The 18,047-nt window shown below is 42.9% G+C and overlaps 1 protein-coding gene across 1 annotated transcript in view; it reads right to left on the bottom strand.

Annotated features, from left to right (window-relative positions):
* The window catches only part of LOC309547301 (uncharacterized protein), a 137,480-nt gene extending 119,982 nt beyond the window's left edge, over positions 1-17,498 (bottom strand). Inside the window, exon 1 of the mRNA XM_082247134.1 lies at positions 17,362-17,498. Within this exon, the coding sequence (XP_082103260.1) occupies positions 17,362-17,446 (85 nt within the window). The 5' untranslated portion in view covers positions 17,447-17,498. The remainder of the gene's footprint in view (positions 1-17,361) is intronic.
* Between the last annotated feature and the right edge of the window lie 549 nt (positions 17,499-18,047).

Here is an 18,047-nt window from a genome sequence, read left to right as displayed (position 1 = left end):
CACCAGAGCTTCACAGGTTGCCACTGGAGTCCTCTTCCACTCCTCCATGATGACATCACGGAGCTGGAGGATGTTAGAGACCTTGCGCTCCTCCACCTTCCATTTGAGGATGCCCCACAGATGCTCAATGGGGTTTAGGTCTGGAGACATGCTTGGCCAGTCCATCACCTTTACCCTCAGCTTCTTTAGCAAGGCAGTGGTCGTCTTGGAGGTATGTTTGGGGTCGCTATCATGTTGGAATACTGCCCTGCGTGCCAGTTTCCGAAGGGAGGGGATCATGCTCTGCTTCAGTATGTCACAGTACATGTGGGCATTCATGGGTCCATCAATGAACTGTAGCTCCCCAGTGCTGGCAGCACTCATTCAGCCCCAGACCATGACACTCCCACCGCCATGCTTGACTGTAGGCAAGACACACTTGTCTTTGTACTCCACACCAGGTTGCCACCACACACACTTGACACCATCTAAACCAAATAGGTTTATCTTGGTCTCACGCAAAGAATAACCACATATAAGCGCTATATGAACCCACCAGGTGATAGGTGATGATAACAACAATAGTGCTCATATATGATACCAAGCACTGTGTCGTGAATAAAACATAAAAAGGTTTCATTATAAAATGAGTTCCATAAATGTTAATTATTGGTATAAGACAGCAGTAAACCAATGATTAGCATTTATGGAACTAATTTTATAATTAATCCTTTTTATGTTTTATTCACAACACAGTGCTTGGTATCATTTATGACCACTATTGTTGTTATCATCACCCAACACCTGGTGGGTTCATTTAGCGCTTATATGTGGTTATTCTTTGCGTCACTGTGTTTTTCAGTATCCATCCTGGTGCTTTTTTTCCACATAGCTTCTTCTTGACCCCCAGGTGTTATTTGTCATTCACTATGGAGGAGGAGCTGGTCCTGTTATATTAGCGCCGTATCTATTTGTGTTTACATTATCTTGGTCTCATCAGACCACAGGACATGGTGTCTTCAGCAAACTGTTTGCGGACTTTCTTGTGCATTATCTTTAGAAGAGGCTTCCTTCTGGGACGACAGCCATGCAGACCAATTTGATGCAGTGTGCGGCGTATGGTCTGAGCACTGACTGGCTGACCCCCCATCCCTTCAACCTCTGCAGCAATGCTGGCAGCACCCATACATCTATTTCCCAAAGACAACCTCTGGATATGACCCTGCGCATGTGCACTTAACTTCTTTGGTTGACCATGACAAGGCCTGTTCTGAGTGGAACCTGTCCTGTTAAACTGCTGTGTGGTCTTGGCCACCATGCTGCAGCTCAGTTTCAGGGTCTAGGCAATTTTCTTATAGCCTAGGCCATCTTTATGTAGAGCAACAATTCTTTTTTTTAAATCCTCAGAGAGTTCTTTGCCATGAGGTGCCATGTTGAACTTCCAGTGAACAGCATGAGAGAGTGAGAGCGCTAGCACCAAATTTAACACACCTGCTCTCCATTCACAACTGAGACTTTGTAACACGAATGAGTCACATGACACCGGGGAGGGAAAATAACTAATTGGGCACAGTTTGGACATTTTCACTTAGGGGTGTACTCACTTTTGCTGCCAGCGGTTTATACATTAATGGCTGTGTGTTAAGATATTTTGAGAGGACAGAAAATTGACACTGTTAAAATCACATCTGCTTTCTTGTAAGGCTGTTCCTATTTTCCACCCACCATATTTATACATATATGTTTCCATTAACCAGTGCAAATGGTAGTTTCCAATGATGATGGGGGTGTAGCCTTTCCTCGATGCATTTCTCACTTTTAATTCTTCAGGAAATCAGGGGGAAAAATATTTCAGTACTGGACACTATATGTTCAATGGCAGAATATGTGAGCAGAGATCAGTCCCATATCCCCTGGATACGGCCCCCCATCTGGTGCGGAACTACACATCCCATGAGGCATTGTAAAACTCTGACATTCACAGACATGACTAGGCATGATGGGAATTGTAGTTCCAGAACAGCTGGATGCCCATAGTTTGAAGACCCTTGCCCTAGATAGAGAAAGAAGTCCTCTGGGATAACCTGTAGGAGTCTGCGGTCAGTTAATTTGCGTGTTCAGATTTTCTACTGATATTTTCTAATTATCATATCTAATGCCTCAATACCACCTCCTCCAAAGCAAGCGTTTCAGATATTCCTGCTGGTGGAGAATGCTACCCTATGTTTATATTGAAGTAAAGCCACATGGAAAGACACACTATATAGATAATGCTGGCCATTCACATTACAATTTGTACAATCTCCTTTGATTTACCAAAATCATATAATATAAGGGATTTCCTAAAAAACCATGCCATCTCTATCAGGCAGGCCATTGTCTTATATAGTTTTTGTGGATCTTAGGGAGATTGTACAATAAGATTTTAACATGTATGGTCAACTTTATAGTATTTCCCATATTTGCATTTTCCCCACACTATTTGTTATATCAATATTCAAAGACCATTAAAATAAGTATATCAGATTCCATAATGATTGGTGTACAGATGTAAACATAAAAATGTATTTGTTAACTATTATTATTATTCATGGAAATGTTCTTTTAGGCTTTCAGAAGTCTTTGCTTTGTAAGCTTCAGGGAGTTCCCCTTCCCACATCAGCCATTCCAGACTATCACACCCTCCTTCCTCATCTCCTTTTCTGTTAGGGGGTGGAAGAGATGAGAGAGAAGAATTCCCTGGTGTGCTGAGTGTCCTGTTCTAAAAAGGGTGTACACTGGGCTAAAGATCAGGAATTGTTCTCGGATATGGGGAAAAAAATTTCACCATCTGATGCAACCGTTCATTTCCCAGCACAGAATGAGCAGCCTTAGATTTAGCAACTGTAACCCATTACATACATGTTATTGAAAGAAAACACTCAGACCAAAGGTGGATGACTTGGGCTTCTGATGATCGGTGTTCTGTAATGCCCATGGTGCTGATGTTTCCTAAATGATATACCAGTAATGACCACTGAGCAGGCCTGTTTGTTAAGGACCAATTGATAGTTCAAAGTAGAACTCCAACCCAAACATTTTTTTTTTTTTTTGGGGATGGATGTAAAGCAGCAAGAAGTCATAGAAATTTTCCCTAAGATAAGCGTACATAACACTTTTGACAGTTGTCACCACAGCAGGTGCCCTCACTCTTCATTACTTTTTTAAAGTAAGGAGCATACAACTACACTATATTACTAAAAGTATTGGGACGCCTGCCTTTACACGCACATAACTTTTAATGGCAACTCCACTTGGAAGGCTGTCCACAAGGTTTATAAGTGTGTCTAAGTGAATGTTTGACCATTCTTCTAGAAGCACATTTGTGAGGTCCGGCACTGATGTGGACTGGAAGGCCTGGCTCGTAGTCTCCGCTTTAATTCATCCCAAAGGTGTTCTAGCGGGTTGAGATCAGGACTCTGTACAGGCCAGTCAAGTTCCTCCACACCAAACTTGCTCATCCAAGTCTTTATTGGACCCTGTTTGTGCACTGGTGTGCAGTCATGTTGGAAAAGGAAGGGGCCATCCCCAAACTGTTCCCACAAAGTTGGGAGTATGAAATTGTCCAAAATGTCTTGGTATGCTGACGCCTTAAGAGTTTCCTTCACTGGAACTAAGAGGCCAAGCCCAACTCCTGAAAAACAATCCCACACTATCACCCCCCCTCCACCAAATGGTTTAGAGCAGTGCACAAAGCAAGGTTTGTTTTCACTGGTTGGTTCACTGGCAATGCTTCTATATCTACAGAACAGAAGTATGTGAGAATCTCCAATGAAGTTCATTTTGAATGTGGTGACATACGTGCAGTAATCTAGGGTACAATAATTTCAGTGCTACATGCATTGAGAGCCTAACATAACACTACAATAGTCTCACCTGAACAATTATGTAATTATGTATGACGCCCGGAAATAAAAATCCCCTCAACAGAAGGAATACATACGTACGTGATTATGCGCAGCCGAGCCGCCCTGCCACAGTAAATCTGCGTGGGGCGGTCGACAAGTGGTTAATATGTGTCCTGGTTTAAAGGGATGAGGTGGCAACCCTAGTGCACAGTCATGTAAATGTGTCTATGTGTATACGTGTGCAAACATTTTTTATCTGGCTACAAACATGGCTTTTTTTCCCCTTTGGCAAGAGGCCTAAAAAGACAAGGTGATGTTACCCTGAGGCCTTTTGGACACAGACATAAAAATGTACTGATGTTTTTAGGCAGGGTCTCACTGGCAGAGGCTGAGCAAAAATCTCAAAGTAATGCAATTTATATTCCATAAAGACCTTGCATATACAGGCATAAAGGTGCATAAACATGCGGAGGCCAGGCCTAATTCAGAGCATTCTCTTTTTAATCTGGCCTATGGGAGACTCTCGCCTGCTCTTCTTTTCCTATTTTCTGCTTTTCCTTTTTCATCTTTTCTATTCTCCCCCCCCTTTTCCCACCTTTTTCCCACCTTTTTCTTATTGTATCTTCTTTTTACCCTCCTGTTATGTGTTGTATAACATTTTTTGCACCATTGTATCGTAGAGAGTCTTAGATATGCATATGTTGCTCAATAATGGGGCTTATTCCATAGTGTCTTCGAGATAGGCCTGATGGCCGGAGGATTGAACCCCATGGTCCTTTGCACTTATTTGCTAATGGGTGATTAAAATATTTTAAGTGGGTTCTACTGTATGAATGTTTGCCCTACCATGTGTTCATTTACTTTGCCGTGTGTTTATTGTAAAGGGAGGATGCAGTCTTATATCTCCTATGATTATTGTATTTCCTGTACTGTTTGTACTGTTTGTTGGCTCTTTAACCACTTTACCACCAGAGGATTTTGCTGTGTTCCGTCCAGGCCACTTTTTGCGATTCGGCGCTGTGCGAATTTAACTGACAATTGCGCGGTCGTGCGACGCCATACTCAAACAAAATTTACGTCCTTTTTTTCCCACAAACAGAGCTTTCTTTTGGTGGTATTTGATCACCTGTGCGATTTTTACTTTTTGCGCTATAAACAAAAAAAGAGCGTTTATTTTGAAAAAATAACAATATTTTTAAAATTTTTTTATATGAAATTCCCCCCAAAAAAATGTAAAAATCAAAATTTTTTTAAAATTTTTGGCCAATTTGTTTTCTGCTACATATGTTTGGTAAAAAAAATCGCAATAAGCATATTTTGATTGGTTTGCGCAAAAGTTATTGCGTTTACTAACTAAGGGAAAGATTTCTGTCATTTTTGGTGTTTTTTTTTTTTAACGCGTAATGGCGGTGATCTGCGATTTTTTTTGCGGGACTGCGACATTGCGGCGGACAGATCGGACCCCTAACTGACATTTTTGACACTTTTGGGGGTACCAGTGACATTACTGCAGTAATCAGTGCTATATATATATGCACTGTTACTGTAAAAATGACACTGGCAGGGAAGGGGTTAATTTTATTGGAGAGGGAGGGGTTAATGTATGCCTGGTGCTTACTGACGTGTGTGGGGGGAGGTGACTTTGTGAGACAGGGACAGATTGGATGTCCAGCTATGCTGAACACTCCGATCTGTCAGTCCCTGTCACTTAGGAGATCCGCCCGCTCTGTTTACACAGGCGGGCGGATCTCCACACTCGATTCCCTGACGATCGGGGCAGAGCAGCGGCGATCGCCACTGCTCCTCCCCTGGCCCGACTCCCGCTGTGAATGAAAACAGCGGGAGCGCGCCTCCGGCGGAGCGCGAGCGCCGCCTACAGGGGGAGGAGTCCAGCGACGTCGCTGGACGGGATCGTGACACTTTGCCGCCGTACGCTCAATGTGAGCGGTGGGCAAGTGGTTAATAAACTTTGGATTTAAAAAAAAAAAAAAACATGCGGAGGCATATACATGCATAATATTTTTTCATCCCCTTCACATATACGGGCGTAAAGGCGCATAAATATGTGTAGGCATATACATGCATCATTTTTTTCATCCCCTTCTAGCTGTTGGTCTATTTTTTTTACACGTATATGCATGCATACACATAATTTACTGCATTTGAACAAAATATTTCCATTTTTTTTTTTTTTTCAGCTCTGAATACATCATTGCATTATGGATTTTTCGCAACTGTGTGCATTATCCTATAGACAACAATGCATTTGTGTTCGGAACCATAAAAAAAAAAAAAAAACGACACAGCTACAAATGTGGCGTTGTTTTCTTCTGTGTGCAAGAGGCCTAAATGGGCAAACTGACAGTGAATCAACACTAGAGTTATAACCCAGACAGAAAGCTGCTGTTTATTTTATTTCTGTTAGATCAGGTCTAATTGGAGCTATACAGGCCACAAAGACTGGGACACAGCAGCCCATTTAGCCAGATGGACATTCCAAATCTGGTCACACTGTAATGAACTCGTAACCTATTGCTGGAAATGAAAGTTCCCCTTCTCTTAGGAATGTAGTTACAAATTCATGTTTTGTACATAGCATACTTTGCAGCACTTGCTTGCTGCTTGTAACTAGTCAGCATTGATCACAAATATACATGAGATGGGGAACCCCATGGAATAAATTATTGAAGGGAAGACCCAGTGGGTTGTAGTGGGTCTTATGAGTCACAAGTCTCTGGGGACCTTTTCTCTGAGGAGGAGTGAGAGCTCAGTACATGTGGAGAAGTTGTAAGGTGCATGCTGTAAATCTGACATTACAATGACCACATGATGGAAACTTTTCTACAACCTTGTGTATTAACCCTACACATGCTCCTTTTCTTCATTCTTCTATTTATAATACTTGTGTATGTACTGTATTTATACCATGCACGGTGCAACCATGCAACCATATAGGAATGTACTTTCACAAGAACACGTACAAATTAGTCTACTATGTTTTGTAAACTGCAGCCATTTACATCCTGGAGACACAGTACAAGTGGTATGGTATAGTTACTAAATATAAAGCAACACATAAGAATGGGTGGTAGTTAGTGAAAAAGGCAGCAGGGAAGTAATTCTTAATACACTTTAATGTATCTTTCACTCTATCTGTCTGTAGCACTCCCTGCTCATACATTGTAGAAAATATTTCTCAGATAATCTCATATTTTCTCATTTTAGTCTATAGCAGTGGTCTTCTGACATTTTTTTTGGTTGCCAGTAGCATATCTCCAAATTTGGAATTTGACAGAGTGACACCCCTAAGTGTGGTGTAAAGGTGCTGCAAAAAGTGGGCATGGCTACGTTGTGCTAAATATTGTGTAAATGTGTTCAGATTGCGCTAATCTGAACACTATTTCTGCATATACTATGCACAGAAGCCTTAGTTATTGCACCCATAAAATACTCCTTAATATCTGAGCAACAAGTGACAATCTCACAGACACACATAAACCTTGGTACAAAGAATCATTAAAAAAAAAATAATCTCTTCTATTACAAATGCTTCTCTATGCACAGAATATAAACAGAGAGTTAAAGGAGTTGTAAAGGCAGAATTTTTTTTATCTTAATGCATTCTATGCATTAGGATAAAAAGCCTTCTGTGTGTAGCAGCCACCCCAGTACCCCCTAATGCTTACCTGAGCCCCCTCTCTATCCAATGATGTCCACGAGTCCCTCGGTCTTCCGGGGCTCTCCCTCCTGAATGGCTGAAACACAGCAGCGGTGCCGTTGGCTCCAGCTGCTGTCAATCAAAGTCAGGAAAGTAAGGGGGCAGGCCGAATGGCAGCTCCATGTCTGAATGGACAACACGGAGCTGCAGCTCGGTTCAGGTGTCCCCATAGCAAGCTGCTTGCTGTGGGGGCACTCACAAGGAGGGAGTGGCCAGGAGCAGCAAAGAGGGACCAGAGAAGAGGAGGGTCTTGGCTACTCTGTGCAAAACCAACTGCACAGAGGAGGTAAATACAACATGTTTGTTATTAAAAAAAAAAAAAAAAAAAACACGAGACTTTACAATCATTTTAAGTGGTTCTAAAGGCTGAAGGTTTTTTTTTTAAACTGTATGCATTCTAATTATGAAGGTAAAAAAACCTCTGTATCCAGCTCCCCCCAAAGCCCCCCTTATACTTATCTGAGCTCTATTGTGACCCAGTGCTGTGCAGGAGAGCAGTGGCTCTCTCTGCTCTTCCCCTCCTCACAGAGCAGATCCACAGCAGTGGGAGCCATTGCTGTCAATCAAAATCTGTGACAAGCGAGCGAGGGGACATGCCCCTCCGTCTATGTCTATGGATGCCAAATAATTGCACAGAGCAGGTAAGTCCCAGTTCACACTAAGGCGACCTGTGAGGTGACCTGGTCGCCTCACAGGTTGCCGTAGGTCGCCTTCCATAGGGAAGCTGCGGACCCGTTCTAATAGGAGTGACACAAGTCGCTCCGACTTAGAAAAACGGTCCGGAGCTTCTTTGGGGCGACCCGGAGCGACCGTCATAGACTTCAATGTTATGAAGTCCGTGCCGGCCGCTCCGAGGTCGCGGCGCGCTGCTCGCACCGCGACCTCGGAGGTCGCCCCCCCCCCCCAAGTCGGATCGCCCCAGTGTGAACGGGGCCTTAGAATAACATGTTTGTTATTTTTATTTTTAAAAATGTTACGCTTAGAAACACTTTGTTGCTTTGTCTGTGCTTACTTTAATAAAAAAATACTTACTAACAGTTAAGGACTACATAGCAACCAGCAACTGTTGAGAGAATAAACACTATGGTCAGGACTGTGTAATGCAGAGCACGGCTTACAGGCTGTAGTGATCAGGAAAATGCATTATACTGCCCCTTATATTGCAAGTAAGTGGAAGGACAAACATGCCCTAATGTTTGTTGAAGAAACAAAAGCTCAAACCTCAATGGGAGAAAAAATGCAACAGCAACCGTAAGAGGAAAAAATGTCCCAATATTAGTTAATAGAAGAATATAGTCCCTCCTTTCCAGGCTTACTGAACAGGATGTCACCACAGAGAGGAGTCTGAACCTGGACCTAGGGAATAGGCTGGCCTGTGTTAGAGCCTAGACCAGTGGTCTCCAAACTGCTTGCCTTAACCCAGCCCTTTGGCCACTATTCCTCTCACTGATACCAATGATGGGCCACTATTCCTCCCACTAATACCAAGTGATGGGGCACTATTCCTCCCACTGATATCAATGATGGGACACTACTCCTTTCCTAATATTAAATATGGGTCACTATTCCTCGTATTGAAGCCAGGACATTTTCTACTCCCACTGGCCACAGTCAGGTCCCCCTAAGGTCTGAACAACAGTAAAGCAGCCTTTGTTTAGGAAGTTTGGAGACTCCTGGTCTAGAGAATAAGAATGATGGGTGCCTGATGGAGATTTTTAAAAAAGTCTGCTCTCTGGAATTATTTCCTGGTGAGCTTAGGAGAAACTGCTGCCAGGGAAGCATAAAAAGTAGTGATCGACCGATATCGGATTTTCCGATATTTTTGGCCATTGAATATCGATATCAGCCGATATTGGCCGATATTTTTGAACATTTAAAAAAAAAAATATTTTTTTATTTTTACACTTGACAGGTACTGTTGTGGAGGGATCTGGGGGTCATGACATCACTTCCGGTTTTTTACATGGAGACCCGATCAGAGGGGAATGCGGCTTTGATCGGGTCTTCTCTTTAGGGGCCATGCAGGTAGGATGCCTGGGTCTCCACGTCCCTTCACGCTCCTTGTAATGACAGCCGAGCGGCTTCTCAGCCGCATCGGTTGTCATTACCAGACAGCCGACCGTCGGCTATAGACGCCAGTACCGGGGTGATGCCTCTAGCTGCAAGCATCACTCCAGTACAAGCACTTTCCCGAAATATCGGCAATTTTAGAGGCAGATTCTGATATATCGGGGAAAGTGCAGATTGGCCCTCGATATATCGGCTTTGCCGATAATAGGTCGATCCCTAATAAAAAGACAAGAAGCGAGAGAAAGCGCATTGATCTAGCGCAGTAAGTCAATTTAATTTAACCAAGCAATAAAAAAGTTGCACTTACATTTGTATGGTGATTAGATCATTATGTACAGAGCCAGAATACAGCTAGGAACTGTCACTGGGGCCAGTAGTGCAGTAAGAAGCGTCTCTCCATTGGATCAATGCAATCCTCCAGCAGACTTTAAGATGGCACAATTCCATGGCTGTCAGTTGTAACTCCACTGGCCAAGGTCAACGTTGTATCTTGGGTGATGAATAAGCGACATATCCAGTCGTGAAACGCGTCCACCTATTGTCCTGCAATCACAGTGTGTACCTGTACCTGCCATTTGGTTGATGTGGAATAAAGATACTCCTTTCCTTGAAAATTCATCAGAAGTGCGGTCATTCTTTCTTGTCTGAAGCAACGTTGTATCTTGGCCTAGACCGACTAGGCATAGGCCTAGGGTGGCACTTTTTCAGGGGGTGGCAGAAAAGCTCCCCCGCACAAAAAAAAACAGTCTGCTCCTGAACAAAAATAGCCCCTGCCGGCTTGCTCTACTCTTTAAGTGTAGCGCCAGCGGTGGCGTTGCTATGGGGGTGTGGGGGGTGCAGACCGCCTCCAGGTGACACCCACCAGAGGGGTGACACCCGTCCGCATGTCCTAACCACTGGTTGTGGTGTTTCACTAGTGCTGAGGAGGCCGTCCACATGTTGACAGGACGGGCTAGATGGAATCTGATTGGCCAACGCCGTCCATGTAATGGTGCTGACCAATCTGAGAAAGTTACAGATGTAGGTGATGCCGTGGGGTTTTCAAATTCTCAGACTTGTGAAGCAGTGTCCTGACAGCGGGGGATCCCAGGACATTGGAAGAGGGGGACTGGGGGGGTAAAGGGGAGGGTGTCTAGTGAATTTATGTTTTTAATGTCATGCTGAGATCCAAGGACGGCAGAGGAGAGGAGGGGAGGGATGTGCTGTGTACACAGTGGATGATCCTCACTGCTCCCTACCTGGGACCCGCTCCATTAGTTCTCCTCATCTGACATTGACACCGCTGACATGGATCTCAGGGGGTTCCTATCTGGGTGAGCCAGGATGTGTCCCCATATAGGAGAAGAATGAAGGATTCCTGGCTCAGGGATGTGCTGCCATATTACATGGGTTCTCCTCAGCCTACCAGGAAAAATACTTCTGACCGACCCCTCTCTCCTGGATCTTCCAAGATGTCTTCCAGCTTGTGGTGACCTGTTGGGATCTTCCAGGACTGGGAGTGATGGGAAAGTCCTGATTCCCTCCTCCCCTCTATCATCCTGGAAAAGAGTGTAAGGAGGACTCAGCACAACTGCAGCCTTCCCCACACCAACTATGGCTGCGGCTATAGCCAGCTCTCTCATCCGACAGAAGAGACAGACAAGGGAATCCAACAGTGACTGGGTGTGTACCTCCAAGAGACACAGCAGCCCCCAGCAAGGACGACCGATCCCTGTGCGAGAGACGTGTCCCAGGGTGTTCACTAAAGTCCACTTCTGCAGTGGGGAGAAGAAGCCGGTCCTTTATATTTACCAAAACCATGTAATAAAAGGACATAGCTAAACATACATTCAATCTGTATCAAATCAGGCAGGCCCCTGTACTACACATTTGATGGTAGCTCAAAAGGAAATTGTACAATCGGATTGTATATAATTTGGCCAGCTTAAAGAGGAAGTAAACCCTCCTCTACAACTTGTACCTATAGGTAAGCCTATGATAAGGCTTACCTATAGGTACTGTAAATATCTCCTAAACATGTACCGTTTAGGAGATATTTACCTTACATGTCGCCAGTGACGTCACTGGCGCATGCGCTCTGAAGGAACGGCCGATCGTGCCGTTCCTTCAGAGCCCCGTGCCGTGACTGTCGGCTCTAGCGCGCGTGCGCGGGAGTGATGTCACCGCGGCTCCGGCCAATCAGATGGCCGGATGCCGCGATCTCGGAAGACGGGCGACTAGACATGTCGCCCGTCATAGAGGTGAGTGAGCGGCACGGCGGGGGCTCGTCCTGAGGTAAGTATTGCATAATGAGCTAATATGCGATGCATACTAGCTCATTATGTCTTTCTTTTGCAGGGTGTAAAAAAAAAAAAAAAAACTCAAACGAGTTTACAACCTCTTTAAGGATCACCATGCATGTTACAAAAGGTGGAGCCTAAAGAGGAAGGGTGCGGTTTACAGATGGCAGGGTGGGTTTTAAACAGGAAGGGCCATGGCCTTGACAGGAAGGGGTGGGTCATATTTAAATTACGGAGGTACATGAGTTTAGTTAGGCCTAGGGCAGCACAAAACCTAAATACACCACTGGCCGAGGTACTTGCTGTGGAGGTGGGTGCAAATATGCATAAGAGTGCTTGCAGTCCACTATAATATGGAGCACTTTGGTTACTAAAATTGGGTTATCGTGATCACTTCTAACTCATCTCTAGTGATCAGAACACAGTGCTGTATACTGTTTGAGGCTACATATAGCTTAGCCATTAGAATCTGTTAGTGAAGTAAATAGTTCTGCTTTAAATGATCTATTGATAGCTTCAAGGCTCTCACAGAAGCATTAGAGCCTTTTTCAATTTCAATAATCCTGGGAGACTGCTACTCTAGAAATAGAGCCAACAGTTATTTTGTTGTTGACCTAAGAAGTTCTAATATATTCCTGATGTTTTGGGGTATCCTGTACTCCTAACCTCCTATCCCTAGACAAACGAGTCAACAAATTTTGCAAAAGAAGATTGACAAGGTTTTTGTCTGTCAGTCATTTGCCATTTTGGGGTTGGTGAGTGTTTGGGTTCAGCTACAGGGCAGGTCACCAGGAAGGCAGAAGAGCAAAGAGTGAAAGCTATAACCACCCCTCCACCCAGAATTGGTTTAGTGAGAGCTTATAACACCCCCCACCAGCATTGTTTTCTGTGGGAGCTTATAACATCCCCACTGCCAAACATTGGTGTCAGAGGGGGGCTTATAACCCCCCTGCCAATCATTGGTGTCAGTGGGAGCTTAAAACGCCCATGCCAATTACTGGTGTCAGTGAGAACCTATAATCAACCCCCTCCAGCATTGGTGTAACTGGAAGCTTATAACTTCCCCAACCAGCATTGGTGTCAGTGAGAGCTTATAAACACCCCCCCCCCACCCAGCATTGGCATCAGTGGGAGCTTATAACCCCCCCCCCCCCTAGTATTGACAGCTGTCTGAGATTCATCTGGACAGTACGGGTTTGGAATCATGTGTTTGGGTTTCAGACCGCCTAAAACCCAGACACATTTTTCAAACTGGACTGTGGTTCCCCAACAGGTGTGCGCACGGGGTGTGCCAGTACTGATCACTCACTGTGTTCATTCATAACTGAAGCATAGTAAACAGTACTCAGTTAAAAAAAATGCGCAGTGCTTTAGCAAACTGAATATCATTTAGTTAATTATACATATGCTTTAACCTTTTGCTGGCTATGTAACTTATTTGTGTGGTGGCAAAGAGGATGGGCTTTTATGGCCCCATTCCACACATATGTGTCTATGGGCAGCAGGGGTTGCTGTGCTGAACGTGTACTCCCAGCACAGGGACTGAGCTATCAAATACAGCTCTTGGTCTGTTATAATGATCAGTAACAAGCAGGACTGGCTCCCGGTCATGTGACCATTGTGGTAGTCAGTCACAGTGGTCACACGATTAGGCAGACATTCATATCCCCCCAGGCATAACAACCTAGCTAAAAGGATGCGGGAAAGGCAGGAAGTGATTAAGAATATATTTGCCATACAGTTAAATCTTTCTATTAAAAGTAAAATTATTCTCCAAAATGATTGTATATTTTTTTTTTTTAATAACAAACATGTCATACTTAGCTGCTCTGTGCACAGAGCAGCCCCAATCCTCATCTTCTTGGGTCCCCTACCTCTTATTCCCTGCATGCCACCATAGAATTGCCATCATATCCCTATGTTGGGCAACATTTTTTAATTTGCTGTGTTCAAGTGATACAGCTTCTGGCAAAGCCTTCACATCCAGCACACTCCTTGATGTGTCTGCTGCCTGATCCTTCGGTGCACTCAGTGATTCTTCCCACAGACCCCATGTCACTAATCTGACCTATAGTGATGTAGACTTAGCAGGAGAAACCATGACGTGTGGTTAAGGACACAGGCATTCAACAATCTCAGAAATGTGTATTACTTAAAAAAAAGGGGTTTAGACTCACCAGCCGCCAAAAAAAGCAGGTATTCAATATCTTTTTATTAATGCAGAGACTCTTCTTAGGTATTTTTGAAAGCCCAGATCATTGTTTTATTGTTTGCTACGAGTTAGCATTCTAAGTTAGTATTCAGTTACAGAATCTCCAAGAAACAAAGACCTTTACACACCATTCACACACTAATTAGACACTATAGCCCTGATGTACAGTATAAAAACTGAAGAAATGAAAATAGAATTGGAGATGTTGTCCTTGGCAACAAACCAAGTTTCACCTTTTATGTTGCTATATAATTATGGAAGAAATCAGATTGATCACCATTTAGAAGCAACCCAATTTTGCTCTCTTTTCTCCAGTTTTAGGCAATCAGCCATAATAAAGTTAACACTAACTCTGTAGGTGTAGTAATTTGTAGTAGCTTACAATATTCAGTCAAAGTGTCACCGATGCAAGGGACAAGTTCCATCCAACCACAATGTGATGGACTAGATAAGTCGTTGAGAGCTTTCAGACATCCATCTTCTACAGTAGAAAATTATTTAGTTGTTGATGGAAATGTTCTAAACCAGGCACTCTCAGTAGGGAGGAATTCAGTTCAATTTAGGTTCCTTTAGTTAGTGTCCTTTGTATTTGAGTTTTTTCCCCATTTTCTTCCTTTTTTTGTATATTAGATCATTTTTTTGTAGACTTTCACCATTTGTTTGTCATAAGCATGGGTGGACAAAAAGAGTTTTTTTTTCACCAAAACATTAAATGTCAAACATTTTTGCTAATGACAACAACTAATACTTTGGATCTCAATTCATTTATCTATTGCTAAAAGTTTAGTTGCTATGCCACTTTCTGTTTGTGGAAACGTAAAACTTACCAAAACCTACGATTCTTGTATTGCTGATTACTTAGCAACAGAAGCATATATGCAAAAGTAAGGGGGGTTTTTATGCTGTCTAAAATTTTTTACTAAGCAGTGATCTAACTTCACACGTGTCAGCATTGCTTTATGAAAATGAAGAAGTAACGAAAAATATGAGACAAGAAATAAGGAAAATAATCTATGAATATTTTTTTTTTGATGAACAACATTGTCAAAGACACATTTAGATATACTACAATATAATATAATATTTAAAAAAAATGAAATATACAGTACACAAGCACAAATGATTTGGGTTACTGCTGTTTATCTGATTATTATAATTTTTATGGACACCATTCAACAAATGAAATTGCAACTAAATAAAACTAACAAACCTTTATTTAAAGTAAACATATCACAAATAAAATAAAACTTTGATAAAGCAACTTGTTCCTAACAATTTTGTATACATTTGGACTAATGTTACAATGTAACCCAAAATGTAGTATGGACACTGCCATATTGCCTTGATTAAAATACAAAACATCCAAAATGACCCATTTTCTATTGCCAAATACTGAAAAATGGAATCATGCATTTCAAAAGTATAGGTAATTTAAATATTGTGCCAGACTATTCTAAGGACTCTTTCACACGGGCGGTGCACCCGACGGAGCCCATTCTGCTCAGCGGGGGATCGATCCGCCAATCCCCGCTGAGCAGGTGGATGACAGCTCCGTCTCCGCTCTGTGTGCAGAGACAGAGCTTCAAGATCCCCGATGTCCTCTATGGGTAGATCGGATGACAACGGACCGCCTGTCCGTTCTCATCCGATCCAATCCTCCAGACGGATAGAAAATAGGGTTTCCATCCGTCCGGATTTCATGGAAGATCGGAATTGGATAGCAGCGGGTGTCAGCGGAGATGTCTCCGCTGACACCCGCTGCCCCATAGGGATGCATAAAGCATGCGATCAGGTCCGCCTGAAAAACTGACAGGCAGATCGGATCAGATTGCCCATGTGAAAAGGGCCCTTGGCTGGCCATAGATTACTTTTTTTTTTTTTTTTCAATCAGCCAGCGGGCTGAGAGAAAAAAAAAAAAAAACAAATGGATTCTCTCATCCATACAAGCGAGGTGGATGTAGGAATCCTCCCAGCTGGGACATTTATTCTGATGGCAGGACTCCTCTGCTGTCAAAGTACACTGACCACCAGCTGCAAATGCAGATTCAAAACTTTTTTTACAACAAGCCCGTTCGACAGAAGTCAGTCATTAGATCAACGAACTTGTTTTGAGCGAGAGCAGCCACACATGGATCGAAATTCATCTGGTCCCTGCTGAACTGGCCAAATTTCGATCCATCCATGGCCAGCTTTCGACACGATCTTCATTTGCATTTGCATTAATTACCAATAATGTACAAAATAATATTATTCTTCCTCAGTCTAAATAAAGTAGCCTAAAATCGTTTTTGAATTTGCCACATTACTTATTTTTAGACTCCGTTCCCATTAGGTCGGATCCAACTTCGGGCCGACCTGTGAAGTCGCGTGCAGCGCGACTTCGGCGCGACTTGCACGGACTTCATAAAATGAATGTCTATGCAAGTCGCTCCAGGTCGCCCCGAAGTAGTACAGGACCCTTTTTCTAAGTCGGAGCGACTTGTGTCGCTCCTATTAGAACCGGTCCTGTACTACACTATGGGACGCAACGGTGCGTGACTTGTCAGGCTGACCAAGCCGCCTGACAAGTCGTACTAGTGTGAATGGAGACTTATTGTACCTCTATTGTGTAATTACATAAATATTTCAAAAATAATTACATGCTGCAAAGATCAAAGGTATGAAGCAAACCAAAGCAACCGTCAACACTATGAAAAGCAGATTTCCTCCTAGTTGCTATGGGTTGCTACACATCATCGTCTGTGCATCTAATAAGGAAATAGGCCACATCTGTATTCTATAGAATGGAATCAGACAAGAGACAGGATAAGCATCCGTTCTTTTTTTATTTATCACAACCCCATCTATTTTGTAATGATAACAATGAAGCGTTGGGTACTGTGTTGTCTAGTAATAGCACAAAAAAATGAGAAAATCTCTCGTATATATGTTTTATCGTACTTAAAAAAAGGTATGGAAGGTGCAGTAAATTCAATCCATTTTTTTTTTTTTTTATCTAAAGAAAAATCAGTAGTTTTATTAAAAAAACAAATTGCTAAGAAACTATGCTTTCTCATATTAAGTGTCACATTGTACCGAAAGGCCTGTTAACCACATCACAGTTACAAGTAATTGTGTCAAACAGCTGTCTGGCTGTGCTGTGAAGTTATTCCACAAAGAGTACAATGCCCCGACCATGTGGTCAGGAGTGCGGTACACAGGTGTGGTATTGCTCACCTTGCGTCCTTTTGGGCTGCACCTGCTTTCTGCGCCTCTCTTTGGTATCTTCAGACATGGTATATGTGTAGGGATCATGAGACATCCAATCTGTGCCGTACTTTCTTCAGCTTTCTCTTTCTGTCTCTGACACACAGACACATGCTGGGGAGTACCCCACTACTCCCTCAGTGATGTCACATGTGGAGGGGCTGTCCTTGAATGATTCAAAACCCCACTATGAACCGCTGGCCAACACACATTAACCCTTCTTACAGACAATGACTCATAGGATAAAGAAAAAAAGTCAGCTTCTGCTAGTTTGCTGCATTCATGAGCTGATAACTCTTGTCTGCTGGGAGAATCTGTAGCTGGTAATAGTCAAAGAAAGCTGCCAGTGCAAAAGTGGCATCATCCGTTTTATAAATTCCTGGACGTAAGTTTTTAAAAGTACTTTTAGGTAAAGGAGTTGTAAATGTAGTATATATGTATGCAAAAGTGGTTGCATCTTCACAAAACTTGAGATGAACACATCTGATAGGATGCTAAATATAAGCGTTTAGCATATGTTATCAGATAGGCCATCTTAAAGCAAACCTTTTCCTGAGAAAAATTAGCTGAACTACTAAAAATACTAGTTGCCTGACTGTTATGCTGACACCTTGGCTTTAAAACGAACGAAAGACATTTTCTTTGTTTTTTGCCAA

This window comes from Pelophylax lessonae, assembly GCF_965119305.1.
Source record: "Pelophylax lessonae genome assembly, chromosome: 2".
Taxonomy (NCBI): Eukaryota; Metazoa; Chordata; class Amphibia; order Anura; family Ranidae; genus Pelophylax; species Pelophylax lessonae.
Note: the sequence above shows the minus strand (reverse complement) of the source record. Positions and strands in the feature narration are given on the sequence as shown.